The sequence below is a fragment of the Rattus rattus genome, chromosome 10, assembly GCF_011064425.1.
Source record: "Rattus rattus isolate New Zealand chromosome 10, Rrattus_CSIRO_v1, whole genome shotgun sequence".
Lineage (NCBI taxonomy): Eukaryota > Metazoa > Chordata > Mammalia > Rodentia > Muridae > Rattus > Rattus rattus.
This window is the reverse complement of record NC_046163.1, coordinates 41,117,051-41,133,843: the sequence shown is the minus strand read 5'-3', so window position 1 is coordinate 41,133,843 and position 16,793 is coordinate 41,117,051. Positions and strand designations below refer to the sequence as shown.

The window sequence follows — 16,793 nt, the reverse complement described above, 5'->3', positions numbered from 1 at the left end:
ACTATAGGCCTGTGCTAGCATGTCCAGCTTCATTTTTCTTGATGTTCAGGATCTGTTATACCTTTTGTATGTGTTGCCCTATTGCTCAATCCTGAATAGGTAGGTCATTTTAAGAAAAAGCAGATTTTTTAATCTCAAAATCAGAATTATTTTTCCAGTATGTAATGAATGAGAAAGTGGATTTAAAGCAATTCTTACTTTGTAGGTACCGAAAACAAATGGAAGAAATGCAAAAGGCTTTCAATAAAACAATAGTTAAGCTTCAGAATACTTCACGGATAGCAGAAGAGCAGGTTGGTTTCTTCTTTATTGTCCATGTACTTTTCACACTGCTACATGATACTCATCTTTGTGGGATATATTGTAATTAATAGTATACTCTGATTTCAAGTATATCATAAATTTTTAGATGATAATAAAAATCAATTTTATTTTTTTATTTCTGATTTTGTTAATCAGCGAAGACTACAACAAAATTCTTTTTAATGACACTTATTACTTAGATAATGTAATTTTAAGGATATTTTACATATTTTTTAGACAGTGCTGAAATGTAGCTTCTCCAATATCATGTATACCCATTTCGTACATTTAAAATAGATGGTGGTTTGTTTTGTGTGAATATTTAATATTTACTTTATGGTAACTATATAAGTATTTTTATGCATGAGTACACATGTATTCTTTTGTGGAATACAATTATTTCTTCTCTCTGTAGTTACTCACAGAAGTATGTGCGCAGTTACTATTTTTATGTAATTATTGGTAGTTTTCTCTAGTTTTCTCATCAGATTTGTAGAGTGCTAGCCCATGTATTTCCTAGGGTTTTAACAGCCTAACCAGCTTCTCGTTTCCCTGGTGTCCCTTTTATGCCAACCTGTATCTTCCTACTTAAATATTAATGCCTCTATCAGCCTGATAATCCTTCCCTTATGGGACCTCTGTTTGGACACTTTTTTGATGTTACTGGATTTTTTTTTTTAAAAAAATTTATTTGTTTATTTATTTATTTATTTATTTATTTATTTATTTATTTATTTATTTGTTTTATATTCCAGTCTTTGCCCCTTCAGTCCCCCTTCCACAGTTCCCTATCCTAACTCCCCCTCCCCCTTACCTCCCTTCATTTCCCCCAACAAGGCCTCCCCTCTCTTTTGTGGATTAGGTGCATCTTCTCCCTCCGAGGCAGACCAGGCAGTCCTCTCGTATGTATGTGCTGGGGCCTCACATCAGCTCATGTAGCTGCCTGGGTGCTGGCTGGGTCTCTGGGTGCCCCAGGGTCCCAGGTTGAGACTGCTGTCTTCTTATGCTGTCGCCTTCCCCTAATTCAACCATAGGGGCTCCCGCCTTCAGTCTAATGGTTGGGTATAAGTATCCACACCTGTCTCAGCCAGCTGCTGGCTGGGGCTCTCAGAGGACAGCCATGCTAGGCTCCTGTCTTTAGTCTCTTCTCCAGTTTTGTCCCTGCAGTTCTTTTAAACAGGAACAGTTCCAGGTCAGACATTTTGACTTAGCAACTTCTTCCCTCCACTTGAGGCCCTGTCTGTCTACTGGAGGTGACCTCTTCAAGTTCCCTCTCCCCATTGTTGGGCATTTTGGCTAAGATCATCCCCATTTGAGTCCTGAGAGTCTCTCACCTCCTGGTCTCTGGTACTTTCTAGAGGGTTCCCACCTCCTATCCACCTAGGCTGCATATTTCCATTCATTCTCCTGACCCTCTGGGCTTCTCTTCTGCCCTCCTGATACCCCCCCATACCTGATCCTGCCTCCTTTTCCCTTCCCTCCCTCCTGTCCCACCCAGGTCCCTTCCTTTGCTTCCCGTGATTATTTTCTTCCCTGTTCTGTTGGGATTGAAGCATCCTCTCTTGGGCCTTTTTACTTTTTACACTTCTTATGGTCTGTGGGTTTTATCCTAGGTTTTCTGTGCTTTTGACTAATAATCCACTTATCAGTGAATATATACCATGCATATCCTTTTGGGTCTAGGTTACTTTACTCAGGATGATATTTTCTAGTTCCATCCATTTGCCTGCAAAATTTAGAACATCCTCATTCTTTTTTTTTTTTTTTAATTTATTTATTTAATGTATATGAGTACACTGTAGCTGTCTTCAGATACACCAGAAGAGGTCATCAGATCCCATAACAGATGGTTGTGAGCCACCATGTGGTTGCTGGGACTTGAACTCAGGACCTCCGGAAGAGCAGTCAGTGCTCTTAACCACTGAGCCATCTCTCCAGCCCCGACGTCCTCATTCTTAATAGCTGAAGAATATTACATTTTGTAAATGAATCACATTTTCTGTATTCATTCTTCCATTGTGAGACATCTGACTTTTTTCCAGCTTCTGGCTATTATGAATAAGGCTGCTGTGAACATAGTGGAGCATGTGTCTTTGTGGCAGGTGGGGCATCTTTTGGGTATATTCCCAGGAGTGGTATAGCTAGGTCTTCAGGTAGAACTGTTTCCAATTTTCTGAGCAACTGCCAGATTGACTTCCAGTTTGCAATCCCACTAGCAACGGAAGAGTTTTAACCGGTAGTTTTCCACTATACTAGAGAAGTAGAAGATAATGTTGTTGTATGCTACTGTGGTGCCTCTTGTTGAACTTCTTTCCATTTTTTCACCTTGCTGTCCTTAATAGTTTTCTGCAAATGGCTGAGAATATATGGTCCATGTCTGTGTGTGTTCATTTCACTTGAAGTAATAGCCTTCATATTGGTCCACATTGCTCCAAGCAGCAACATTTTATTCTTTTTTTTTTTAAATGGCAGAATAGTATCCATTGCATAAATGTACCACCGTTTTTTGGTTCTTGTCCATTCCTTCACTGAAAGGCATAGGAATTGATGACATAATATATTATCTATTGTGAATAATTCTGCCATAAATACTGGATATTGTTTTATCTCCTCTGACTACATACCCAGTATTAAAATTGCTGGGTGATATGAAAAGTCTGTTTTAACTTTTAGAGTAATTTAATACTATTCTGCATAATGGCTCATCTGATTTACATGTTACTCTTGATGGTAATATTTGTTGATTTTGTAAAATATTAGTAGCAAAAGTAATGCTTATTTCCATTTTTCTCTGATAGCTAATGATGGAACTTGGATATGATGTCAATGCTTGGGAAGTTATCTAGCTATTGATGTCATATCTAGAAAAATATTTAAACATTGAATATTGCATTGTGTGTATACAACCTTTCTACAACTTGATAAAACTGCAAAATGTTTTGTTGTACTTTTTCTGTAGTATACTCTTGTTGATTATAGAAAGAACGGCTTTACTTCTCTTTGATCATTCCATCTTTTTCTGTTTATTTATTGCTTGTCCAGATGATAACAATATGACTAGTAATAAGTTCACTCCTTAGTCTTAACGAAAAAAATTCCAGTATTACACTTTTAAATATGATGTGTGTTCTATTATAATCAAGAAATATTTTGAGCTTTAAACTGATATCACCTTTATTTTCTCTCTGCTTTATATATAGTATCTGAATCTGATGTCTCAAAGACCTATATACGTACTTTTCATGTTCTTGTAATTTTGACAAATGCATTAAGAGTGTCAACCAGTTTAAGATTTTCTTTAGTTGTTTTTAACTGTCACAGGCAGATTAGTGTTGTTTATGAGTTGGCTTTCAAAAGAAGTGATTTAATAAATCATTAACTTAGCATTTTTAAAAGGTAAACTATATTAGAACTAACAGTTTTCAGTAATAAACCCCATTGTTAGTTTTATATACCCTTCTTCCCTTACACTCAGTTCTTTTTTGATCTTAGAGCTAGAATAATAAAGTGTTATGTAGTTTCTATCAGGTCTTAAGTTAGAGTTTTCAAGTTCTCAGATTTCTTCCTTTTTCTTTCTTCCTTTGATTTATTAGTAGACTCAAATTTTAGTACCATTTGCCTAATACGCAATGAAGTGGCTTTGGTAACCTTCTTTTCATTGGTAGTAATGTAGCATCCATTAGATGACATGGGTACGACTTCCTGCATTCCATTGTATTTTGCTATGAAAGGAAAGATTATAAATTTTTTATATTAAAATACCTTATACTGGAAACTAACTTCAGAAAAGTTTCAGCATGTCTTTCTATTGTCTGCTTGCTTTGAAAACACTTGGTCAGAGAAGCATCATGTATATATCAGGTGATACAATAGTTTAGTACTAAATTTAAAAGCAGTTCATTAGCTTCTATTAACATCCTGGCAGGAAGTGGCAGAATAGTTCCTTTTGAGGGGAGGATTTAGCACAATCCCAGATTTTTTTTTAATTGGATATTTCTTTATTTACAATTCAAATGTTATTCCCTTCCCCGGTTTCCTGTTCATAAGCCCCCTCCCCCTCTTCTATAAGGGTGTTCCCCTCCCCATCATTGCAGGCTCCTTCAGCTCTTTCAATCCTTCCTCTAATTCCCCCAAAGGAGGTCCCATTCTCAGTTCAGTGGTTTGCTGCTAGCATTCGCCTCTGTATTTGACATAATCTGGCTGTGTCTCTAAGGAAACATCTATATCTGGTTCCTGTCAGCATGCACTTCTTAGCTTCATCAATCTTATCTAGTTTTGGTGGCTGTATATATATGGGCCACATGTGGGGCAGACTCTGAATGGCTATTCCTTCAGCCTCTGCTCCAAACTTTGCCTCCATATCCTCTCCTATGAATATTTTTGTTCCCCCTTTTAAGAAGGAGTGAAGCATCCACATTTTGGTCTTCCTTCTTCTTGAGCTTCATGTGGTCTGTGGATTGTATCTTGGGTAATTTGAGCTTTTGGGCTAATAGCCACTTATCAATGAGTGCATACCATGTGTGTTTTTCTGCAATTGGGTTACCTCGCTCAGGATGATATTTTCTAGTTCATTCCATTTGTCTATGAATTTCATGAAGTCATTGTTTTTGATAGCTGAGTAGTATTCCATTGTGTACATGTACCAAATTTTCTGTATCCATTCCTCTGTTGAAGGGCATCTGGGTTCTTTCCAGCTTCTGGCTATTATAAATAAGGCTGCTATGAACATAGTGGAGCATGTGTCTTTGTTGTATGCTGGAGCATCTTTTGGGTATATGCCCAGGAGAGATATAGCTGGGTCCTCAGGTAGTGTAATGTCCAGTTTTCTGAGGAACCTCCAGACTGATTTCCAGAATGATTTTACCAGTTTGCAATCCCACCAACAATGGAGGAGTGTTCCTCTTTCTCCACATCCTTGCCAGCATCTGTTGTCACCTGAGTTTTTGATCTTAGCCATTCTGACTGGTGTGAGGTGGAATCTCAGGGTTGTTTTGATTTGCATTACCCTCAGATTCTTATATATTTTCTGATTTTTTAAAAAACTTTCCATCAAGGTTGTATATTTCCCCATTACAGTCTTTGTAAAAAGACATTTTGAAAGACCTTAGTGGTTTTTCCAAATTACACATTTTACTTAAATTTATAATTTAGTTAATGTGCAGGTGGAATATAAAGAAAAATTATCTTTTGTTCTAGGATCAGCGGCAAACTGAAGCCATCCACTTGCTGCAGGCACAACTGACCAACATGACACAGATTGTTTCAAACTTATCAGCAACTGTAGCAGAATTAAATCGGGAGGTAATTGTTCAATTACCTGGAAAGACAGTGCTCCTAGGAAGGTTGTCAGAAGGGCAAGCTTATAAATATGAACTTGATAGCTCAAAGCTTAAACCAAACAGAACTGTTACTTATATAGAACTTTTTTAAAACACCAAAATGCATTATTTTATTGTTTGGGAACTGTGTTGTTGAGTTTTGTAAAGCATGGTTTTCATGATTTGGTCTTGCTATAAGGCAGGTATTATGTTAATTCTTTTGGAAAAGGAATTTAGTTTGAGTTTTATTCTGAACATTGAAAATCATTGGAAATTACTAAGCAAAGAAATCTGGATCATTTCAACAATGTTTAATATGTTGAAAAATTCCTTTTGCTACCTTGCTGAGAATTGTCTGTTCAAGGACAAGAGCAGAAACAAGAAGGGAGGAGGCAGTTGCAGTAACTTGGGTGAAGTTAACTAAGACTTTAGAAGTAGAAAACAGTAGGAGGTTAATTGAATTAAGTATATATTTAAAGAGGTAGAAAAATAAGCCTTAATGAAATATCGGGTACGTGAGGTTGAATTTGAGGGGTTTGATAACTGAGTGGTAAGAAGTTCAGTTGTGTACAGTGAGGAAGTCTGTGTTAGCATACTCTCCCTAAGGAGGAGAGTGCATAGCAGCAGAATGGTAGGTGGGGAGCTTAAGTCTAAGGCTTAACTACGCTTACTGTACTACGGTTATATTTCAAGAAAGAATTAGATGGGGAGAAAGCAGAAAAACAAGTGTCTATAGTTTGTTTTCAAGCAGCATGCTCTGCCCTTAGGGTTTTGGAGCACCTTGTCTGTTTAAAATTACTTGTTTGAATTTTAGGTTCCACTGTCTACTCTTTAAAGTAGGTTATGGTTAAAATTATGTTTATCTTTTCAGGTTTCAGATCGTCAGAGTTACCTTGTCATGTCTTTGGTTCTATGTGTGGTCTTGGGACTGATGCTCTGTATGCAACGTTGTCGAAATACTTCTCAATTTGATGGAGATTACACTTCAAAACTTCCTAAAAGTAATCAGTACCCAAGCCCTAAAAGGTAAGGTTAACATTACACAATATTCTTCTTTTTTTCACCACTGTTTTTTATTTTGTTTTTCTCAAAGAAATGCTGAGCAGATAAAGGGACATGAAGCCAAAATATTTAAAACATCCTTGTAGCAAGATGGAGTCAAAATATTAAAAACATCCTTGTAGCAAGATGGTAACCATACATGGTGATAGTGCTATTGAATAATCAAGAGAAACTGATAATAAATGCATCAAACCTTCGAATTATTTGGTTGAGAAAGATGTTCAAATGTGGCATTCAAAGGTGGAAGAGAAGTAACATTGTAAGATTAGATTTTTAGAGAAGATTTATTTTATATTAGCAATAATTGTGCTAATTTAGGCTTGTACCACATGTTATGCAGGTCTCAAGTCATCCATCTAAATAGGTTACACAGTAAGTCAGATCCCATATACTCACGTGCAATGTCGTTTTCTTAATATATTAGGTGTTTTTCCTCCTATGATGACATGAATTTGAAAAGAAGAACCTCATTTCCCCTCATCAGATCCAAGTCTTTGCAGTTTACTGGCAAAGAAGGTAGATTTTTATGTATGATCTACGTGTATAAACTGCTTCTGGAATAAATGTAATATACATGCTGTGTTTTCATCTGCAACTGAAAAATGAACCAGTTATCTTTGTGTTTGTGCTAGAAAAAGCCACTTTATCGTTTTCATGCTTTAAAACTCTTTGTTCCTGTGAAAGCCCAGAGGGTGGGGAGGGGGACTTAGTGTTGAGTAGCAATGAGTAGTTCTGTTTGCACATGCTCCTGTTTAGAAGTATTTCTTTTTAGAAAGGGATGTTTGAGAAAGTTCAACAGCTATGGAAAACCTGAATGCTCAATGTGCTCTCATAGCATCCTGTGCTTTTCTGCCTCCTCTTCTTGTGCAGGTAGGACCCTTTTTTATCTCTAGTTTAGGACTTTCGAGGCACTTTCATAGTCCCAGAGTTTGTAATTGGGTTCCAGTCAAGACATGTTAACATTTGGATAAATAGATGTATACTGAGTGACTATTTTCCTATTTTAGTTCCTTTGTAATTAGTGTTTATTAAGAAACTTAAAAATTTATTCTTATAGCAGCAATAAGATAATTATATATTTCATTTAAGGGTGCTTTCTAAATTACTAGCTATTTTCCCTTTCTTTAGGATTTTAGTAATTAAGCCAAATGTTTCTGTTATTATGTCCTTCAAATAGTCTTTCCTGAGTTTCACTAGTGTAAGCTTTCACTCCATATGCCTTTACTAAACTTAGAGGATTTTTACAAACTCAGTATGCCTGGGTAACCCACGTCCTAATTAAAAAGTAGAATGCAGTCTAGCACGTCAAAAACTGTGCTGTGTGCTTTCCTCTCCTAGTGTAGGCAGTATTTTCACATCCACTGAGTGTGAGTCACCATGCCTTTTACTCTAATTCTAGTACAGTATTCCACTGTGCAGATGCTACACATTAACACGTTTACCTGCGGACTGCTTTCATTCCGGCTACCACATGTCTTTAAGATATGCATGCATCAGCCAATAGAAGTGGAAGTGGGCATGCTGGGTCATAGCATAGCATGTGTGGCACCCTCAGTGAACACCAACACAGTGTTCTGTGAATCACCTCCATCAGCTTTGTGCTTCCCTCAGGCTTTGTCAGGTGTTCTACATCCTAGTAAACAGTTAGTAATTTGGGCCTTGTAGTCATTCTGATTGGTGTGTATGCATTTCTTCTTTGAGGTATATTCATGTAGTTGTGAGATATGTTGAGATTGTTCTTGTTTTTATCAGTTCTACTCTTATTTTAAATTAAGTGAACTAATATATTTTATTTTTCCTCTAACTCTTTAAAGACAAATAGAATAGGCTCCCCCCCCCCCCATAATAGAACTGCTTCTGTTTTAGACAATGATGTGATCTTGACTTGACCTTGCTTTTAAAGAAAGCTGAGGACAATAGGGGACGACAGTAAGTAGAAGGAAGTGGCTTCAGTCCTGATTCTGTCATTCTCTCCTTCCTTCCTTCCTTCCTTCCTTCCTTCCTTCCTTCCTTCCTTCCTTCCTTCCTTTTTTCCTTCCTTTCAAAATTAAAGCTCTTCTTGGAGTAGTTTTCTTGTCTACCTTAAATTTTCCCACTTTGTTGCTTTTTTCAGTTCTTAGAACGAAGGAACCATGTCAGATTCTTTTTTTAAACAACAACTTAAAATTTTATCATTTTAGCCATGTTTTTAGTGTGAAATTCAATTCAGTAATATTAAATAAGTTCATATTGTTGTGAAACAGATCTTCAGAATATTTTCATCTTGAAAATCTGAAAACTATGTCTATTGTCTATAAATCTTTCTCTACTCTATCTAACACCTCCTAAATATTATTGTATTTTTTTCTTTGAATTTAACTTTTAAATTATCTGTATCTATGGAATTATGCAGTCTTTGTCTTTCTGTGCATGTTTTATTTTATATATCTTTAGGGTTCATTCATGTTATAGTGTGCAATAGATTTCCTTTTTAAAGCTGAGTCTGTTTTGTGCATATAATGCACATTTTCTTTCTCCATTAAAAAAAATAGTGTGTGTGTGTGAATAGCTGCACATGGAGGGGAGGAGACAACTTTGGGAGTCACTTCTCTCCTTCTGCCATGGACTTTGTGGGTCCTAGGAATCAAACACAGTCAGCCTTGGTAGCAGGTGCCTTTCCCAATCAGCCTTCTGTTCAGCTTTTGATGAAATTTAAGTCGCGTCTCTTCTATGCTGTTTTAAGTAATACAGCTGTGAGCCTGGGTGTACAAACACCTCTGACAGTCCTACTGTCCGTCCTTCTGCATATATAACTGAAAAGGGATAGCTAGGTCATGTGACAGTATTGTTTTTCTCTGAGCCATCTCCATATTTTCCAAGTTACTGTACTGCTTTACAAGCCTAGCAACAGTGTTGCATTGTTTCCATAGCCGAATGCAGGTTAGATTTTGTTTCTCCTACTAATAATAGCTATTCTAGTGTCTGCGGGATAGCCTACTGTGACTTTGATTTGCATTTCTCCAATCGTGTTTGTGTGTGTGTACACATATATAGATGTACATATTTCCACAAGTACATAAATGGATAAACATGTGCACATATAACTACACATATACTAGCATATAAAAGTAAATATAATCCACGATTTACATGGCTTTTCTTCCTTTCTGGCACATAGTGTTTTCACCATTTTGTTTCGTTGTCTGTACTTTCTATGTCCTATCTAGGAAGTTTTTGTGATGTCCAGAGTTCTAAAACTATTGTTTTTCCCCTAGTTTTATAGTCTAAAGAAGCATTTTTGCCTCTTTCAGAACCAATATAATGATCTTATTAAAGCCTTTGCCTATCCTGTTTTGTTTTTTTTTTTAAAGATTTATTTATTTATTATATATAAGTACACTGTAGCTGTCTTCAGACACACCAGAAGAGGGCATCAGATCCCATTATAGATGGTTGTGAGCCACCATGTGGTTGCTGGGAATTGAACTCAGGACTTCTGGAAGAACAGTCAGTGCTCTTAACCACTGAGACATCTCTCTAGCCCTGCTTATCCTGTTTAATTTACATGTTTTCTTTATATTCATTTTTATGTTGTTTTATCTCAATTTTAGTTTTTCTGCTTAATTCTAATGCAAGGTGTTGCTTGTATGTAATATATATATTTTTTAAAATTTGCCTGCACATATTTGGTATGTCTTAAATCTTTTCCTAAGATCTTTCATATGCCATTATATCTCCAAACCTCTGAATTGCTTTTTTTTTTTTTTTTTTTTTTTTTTTTTTTTTTTTTTTTTTTTTTTGGGAGACAAGATCTCTCTCTGTAGCCCTGTTGGTTCTGGAACTGACTGTGTCAACTGTGTAGGTCAGATCAGGCTGGTCTCATGGTTCTCAGAGATCCACCTGCCTTTGCTGGCATTAGAGGTGTGTGTTACCCCACCAGCCCCTTGATCTATTATTTTTATTTTCTTTAATCCCGTGTTAGATTTGTTGGGCTCTGTAGATCTCTAGATAGATGTCTTTTAAGTAATGGAAAGTTGTAGCTGACAGTTTATTACCTATCTAGATTCCTCAATTTCTTAAATCTCAAATTTCATAAATTTATTATACATTTTCATGTATCCTCTTTGTCTTTTAAAGTTTGTCTTTTTCTTTTAAAATCACATATGTGTGACTATGAGAACGTACATGCAAGTGCCTTGGAAGCCAGCTCATCCCTGGAGCTCCAATCTCTGAGCTGCCAGCACAGGTGCTGGGAACAAACTCAGGCCTCGAGGAAGCAGTGCATGCTATTAATCCAATCCGCTTTCGCTTCCTTATATATTTTTCAGTGCTTGTTTTTTTCCTAAGCCACAGAGTCTAAAGCTATATCTAATCTGTTCTTAAATTTATCCATTGAGTTTTAAATTTTACTTAGCACAATTTTTGTCCCTAGGAGATGTTTGTTTTAAGTCTTATTTTGTATATCTTGAGATACTTTCCAGCTTTTTAATATTTCAACACACTTAAATACAGTGTCTTTATTGCCCATGTTTGAGATCAGAGTAATAATGCAAGCTGTAATTGATTGGGTCATGTTATTAATAAGATTCTGGATATATTGTTTTATGATAAATTAGTCTGTCATAGTACAAGTTGCATAGGGCTGAAGTTCAATAGCTCTTTTTAGAGATCTGTTCTTGTCATTGGAGGGAAAGGTAGGATCTCCAAATAAATGTGCTTTTGAGTAAAAGAATTTTTAAAACTCAGAAGTGAATCTATAGATCTGATTTCCTGGTCACATCAGAATATTTTTTCGTGAGTTTGTGGTCACATGTACCATGTTCAAACTATTTCTGTATTTTAGAGTTAATAGTGTTAATTAGAGCTATAGATGTCACTCTATGTTCTTCTCATTGGTGTCTGTGATTCTAACATCATGAGTGCTCCTGTCTGATTCCATCTGTAGGACTTCGTGTAGACGTGGTGCTGGTTTGCCCAGTAATGCCATTTCTCTCCTCAGGTGGGGAATGAGTCTGGTCCCAGAGAATGACCCTTCAATTGATAATTGTTCATTCAAAATGTAAAATGGAGGTGCACGTGTGAATGTTGGTTGTCTTCAGGGTCGATGACCAATCTTTAAATAACTTTAACCAAACTCAAATTCAGAGCCCACCATCTGGCTTACTAATTTTCAGTGTAGAAATGATAGTTATCCTGATACCTGGCATCCTTTCATTAACAATCACTAATATTGTTTTGGGTATTTAGTCATAGCATAATCCACTTTTCATTTTACACCCCTTTTCTTTACTTATAGTAGACCCGAATGATTTGTACATCGTAGAACCCCTCAAGTTCTCTCCAGAGAAAAAGGTAATATTCTTTTTCTTTCCCAAGTCTATTGTAAGCTGTGTGGTAGTAAATGAAAAACAAATACTGAACCATTAATGCGTATTCCTTGACATTTTATTTTAATTTTTTATTTTTCTTTTTAGTTGTTTTGAGTAGTTGTTGTTTTTATTTATTTAGTGTGTGAGTGGAGAAAGGGTAACTTGTAGGAGTTACTACTCTACCCTGTGAGTACTTAGCACTAAGTGTCCTTTCCTGCTAAGCCATCTTGCTGGCCCTGCTTTTTGTTATTTAGAGACAAGGTTAGGCTTGCCTGGACTACAGTATGCAGCCCTGACTGGTATCAAACTCTTTGGTCCTCCTGCTTCAGTCTTCGGAGGGCTGGGATAATAGACGGGAGCCATCCTACCCAACCAGAATTTTGATTTTCTTCTCCCCATCCCCTGCCCCTGTTCCAGATAAAGTCTTATGTATGCCAGGATGCCTAAACTTGCTGCATCCTGGAAATGACTTTGAGCCTCTGTTTGAACCTTCTGAGTATAGGTGTTGCAGGCAGACATCCCCGTCCAGTTTTATGCGGTACTCAGGGTCAAACCTGGGGCTACATCACTTTACTAGCTGAATTGTATTCCCAGTTCCCATATGTTCATTTTCAGTGGTGATAAGGTATAAATAAATGTTTAGAGGAGTCATCAAAGTGTGGTCTATTTTGTACGAAATAGGAGCCAAGAAGTATATTCCTATTTTTAAAGGATTACAGAATAAAACCAAGAATTCATTAAAGAGACACTCACAAGGCTGCAAAGCTTTAAATATTATTCAACCCTTTAAAGAAAAAAAATGTGCTGATCCTTGGATGATAGTCATTCTTCTCATGCATGCCAGGGACAGTGTGAGTATTGTTCATATAATCCTCTTTACAACCAAACAGCGATGATATCTCTGTTTAAAACATGAGGACAAGGGGTTGGGGATTTAGCTCAGTGGTAGAGCGCTTGCCTAGCAAGCACAAGGCCCTGGGTTCGGTCCCCAGCTCCGAAAAAAAGAAAAAAACAAAACAAAACAAAACAAAACATGAGAACACAGACAGAGGCTGTACTTAGATGTCCCATTAGATAGTAAGCACTGCTTTGTACCTTCCTAGAATTTTTCCCCCTTGGCTATAGTCTGATTTTCTTACCTTAAATTATATAATATTTGTTTTTATAATACTTATTTTGATTAGCAATAATTGTCTGTAGTAAGAGGATTTCATATTAGTGCAAAATAGCATTGGCTTTAATCCTAACTTCAATATTTGCTATTTTGTAATTTAGGCAGGGAGCCAAATCTCTAAAAAAATTTTTTCATGTAGGAGCCAAGAGCAAACCTCTCAGGGTTAACAAATATAAAAGCAACCAGTATAGCATCTGACACAGGTATTCAGATATTAGCTGTCTCTTCCTAACTGTATGCACAAGTTGCTGTAAGGTATTGAAACTTTGAGTTGAGTAGCATTTGCAAAGGGGAATGTCAGCCATACTATTTACAGAAGTGCGTGCACATATGCACTTGTGCGCGTGCGTGTGAGAGAGAGAGAGAGAGAGCGAGAGAGAGAGAGGGAGAGAGAGAGAGAGAGAAATACTTGTTTTACTTCTCATAGGCAATGCTACTTTCCTCTTAAATCCTTAATAAGGAGGAGTAATTTCTGTGCTTTTATTTCTGTTATAGAAGAAACGTTGCAAGTACAAAACTGAAAAAATTGAGACAATAAAGCCTGCAGATCCATTGCACCCTATAGCCAATGGAGATATAAAAGGAAGAAAGCCCTTTACGAACCAGAGAGATTTTTCTAGTATGGGAGAAGTTTATCACTCTTCTTACAAGGGCCCTCCGTCTGAGGGAAGCTCAGAAACTTCATCACAGTCAGAAGAGTCCTATTTTTGTGGCATTTCCGCTTGTACAAGTTTGTGCAATGGACAGACCCAAAAGACAAAAACTGAGAAGAGGGCTTTAAAACGAAGGCGATCTAAAGTCCAAGACCAAGGAAAGTTAATAAAAGCTCTTATACAGACTAAGTCGGGGTCATTGCCGAGCCTGCATGACATAATCAAAGGAAACAAGGAGATCACCGTGGGAGCATTTGGGGTTACAGCAGTCTCGGGACATATCTAAAAGGAGCTGAACATTTATACTGAGGACTTTTTGTTGTTCTTTGAAGAACAGCCTGTGGTATTTGAAGGGTTCAGGGGGAGGGATAAAATATTGGGGAAAGTATTCAGAAATTATGTTTTTTTTATTTTGCCTTTTAAAAAAGTAGACAGGATTGTGTCAATCTTGCTGATGAACTGCAGTTTTACGAGGCTGATCTCTTCCTATGAGGATGATGATAGACATTTTATAAAGATGTGTTTTCACAGAGAATTACTGGGACAAAAGTAATTTGGAAGCCCAGTTCCTTGGGTGGATAGGAATGAAAGCCTAAACCTCTCCCTTCAGCTTGGTTCCCGTTTCTTGCACCTTCCCATATTTATGTGCCTTTTGTCTATTTATAATGCCACTGGAAGAGGAGGGAGAACTTTTTCTGTCAGTTGATTTGTTTTGTAACTTTATTAGGTTTTTGAAGCTGCAACACTACAAAGCTTTAAGGTGGTCCATGCCTGAAGCCCAGCAACGTGGGTCATTTGCATAAAGATCCTAAAGACTTCCAACTTAGAATCGCTCAGTAGTCTCACTGGAATAAACACTTGCTGAAGTTTCTAACGGCCTTTCAGATAAAAGGTGATGATTTCACCCTGGGTCTCATTTAATTTAGTTGGATTGGGTTATGCTTTTTTCCCTGAGTTTTTAACTCAGTAAAATGGTAAGATATTTTCTTGAAAATGACAGGTATTTGAAACAAATTTATTATAAATTCACCTTTAAACACACTTAAGTATTTGTGATGATTTCTTTACATTGCATTCTAAATGTTCACAGTAAACACTAATCCTCCAAATTTTCACATCACCAAGACCATGTTTTCATGGTCCAGTCACTCACTGCCTTTGTACATAGTCACAGCCAGCCAGTGAGCACGTCAGGCCTGATTCAGTCTAATTGGTGAAGTCTAGTAGGATTATGATTCCTTTGTGTTTGCTTTTGTTGGCTACAATGTGCAGATATGTGTGTATGTGGTTGTCAGCGTCTGTCTTCATTTACTTTTTGTTTTTTTTTCCCCCCCTTAAGTAATTGGCAGTGTCTGTCTGAGTAAATTGATTTCTTGATGTGTGGATTGTACAGGGATGAGTGAAAGTGAAATGTGTTTTTGAGAGAATTGACCATTTTGTGTTGTAAAATTTAAGTTATAACTTATTGAGCACTTTTGTTAATAATTGTTTTTAAATTTGTCTAATACCTTTTTTGGTGTTGTTTGTAATGTGATTTATTTAAGGCCTTTTTCTTTAAGTTGCTGCTTTAGGTGAACAGTACGTTTTAGGAAATGAATTTTCCCCCTTCCAGTCTGCACAATTAGCCATTCAGAGCAATAGGGCCTGGTGGTACAGCAGGCCCTTGAAGTCCAGACGCCAGCAGAGCCAGAGTGGGAAGTCACTGTGTGTTGTGAAAAGAGGGTTTTAAATATGTAACTACAGAGCTGTAGTACCATTAGAAACTGTGAATTTCCAAATAAATCTGAACACTTGTCTTTATTAATTATTGGCTCTTCTGTCCTTTAAAGGTAGCAAACATGTATTACTAACTCCTGATCCTAGGTTAGGGGGTTCGGTTCGGTTCGGTTCAGTTTGGTTTGTTTTTTTTGGCACCTTTCAGGCTAAACGCAGCAGCCTTGCTCCCATTTCAGGCACCCACAGTCTACTCTTTGACCAGAGCATTGTACTCACTGATAGTCACTCTCCACACACAGCTCTGATGCTTAGTAAAGTGCATATCTACCTAGAGAATTGCAGCTTTAGTCCGAGTTTTATTTCTCCTCCAGATTATAATAACATGTAAGAGGAAAAAAAACTAAAAAACAAAAAACTCAAACCTTTAATGAGTGAAAATTCTTGCCAATTTGTGTTTTTAAAAAATAACAAGCAAAATCTGAGGGCTGTAAAATCCTGAATTTTTTAATTACTGCTCAGTTTTTAGAGGATTTTGATTTTTAGAGGCGAAGCACTTTTGGATTTTAGATTTTGGAAATAAGGATGCCTAACCAACAAATACTATTAACAAAATCAAAAAGTCTTCAAACATTTTCCCCAAGTGTTTCAGGTAAGACATACTCAAACCTGTATATAAATAAAAGATTTTCAACATTCCATGGCAGCCAACCTTATTTTATTTATAGTGTTAAGTAAAATATTAAACTAGAATGAAATAAAACTTACTCAACTCAAGCAAAGTCAGTTCTTTGGATTCTTAATGTATCTATGGAGGTTTACATGTGCGTATGACTTGAGGAATTAGCTTTTATAAAGCTTGTACACACGTTTTCTTCCCCCCTTACACACACACAAACCCCACCCTTAACACCTTTCTCTGTCCACCCTATCTTCACCCCAGCAGCCTCGGCTTTTCATTCTGGATTTCAAGTTACTGTGCTTGAGCCTTACGTTGACATTTTTAGTTTAATACACGTGTCCAATTTGAACACAGACATTAAAAAATGCTTTTATTCACCTGGTAATTGGAGAGATTCAGAATTATAGAAAAGTTGAACACTAGAACACCATTACCTGTATTTACCAGTTGTTAATATTTTTAGTTTATTTATATACGTTTACATATATGTCTGCATACATATACATACGTACATATATATGTAGTATATATTATAGGTAT

At 36.7% G+C, this 16,793-nt stretch overlaps 1 protein-coding gene across 7 annotated transcripts in view; it reads left to right on the top strand.

The window, feature by feature from the left end:
* Positions 1-15,662, top strand: part of Suco (SUN domain containing ossification factor) — a 64,359-nt gene extending 48,697 nt beyond the window's left edge. For 4 of the 7 annotated variants that reach the window (XM_032914647.1, XM_032914643.1, XM_032914648.1 and 1 more), the window contains 6 exons: positions 206-293; positions 5,500-5,604; positions 6,493-6,647; positions 7,108-7,199; positions 11,959-12,014; positions 13,701-15,662. In XM_032914647.1, coding sequence (XP_032770538.1) covers positions 206-293; positions 5,500-5,604; positions 6,493-6,647; positions 7,108-7,199; positions 11,959-12,014; positions 13,701-14,144 — 940 coding nt within the window. In that variant the 3' untranslated portion in view covers positions 14,145-15,662. Of the gene's footprint in view, positions 1-205; positions 294-5,499; positions 5,605-6,492; positions 6,648-7,107; positions 7,200-7,455; positions 7,554-11,958; positions 12,015-13,700 lie in introns of all 7 variants that reach the window. The other 3 variants (XM_032914644.1, XM_032914646.1, XR_004389289.1) reach the window with 2 other exon arrangements.
* The last annotated feature ends 1,131 nt before the right edge of the window (positions 15,663-16,793 follow it).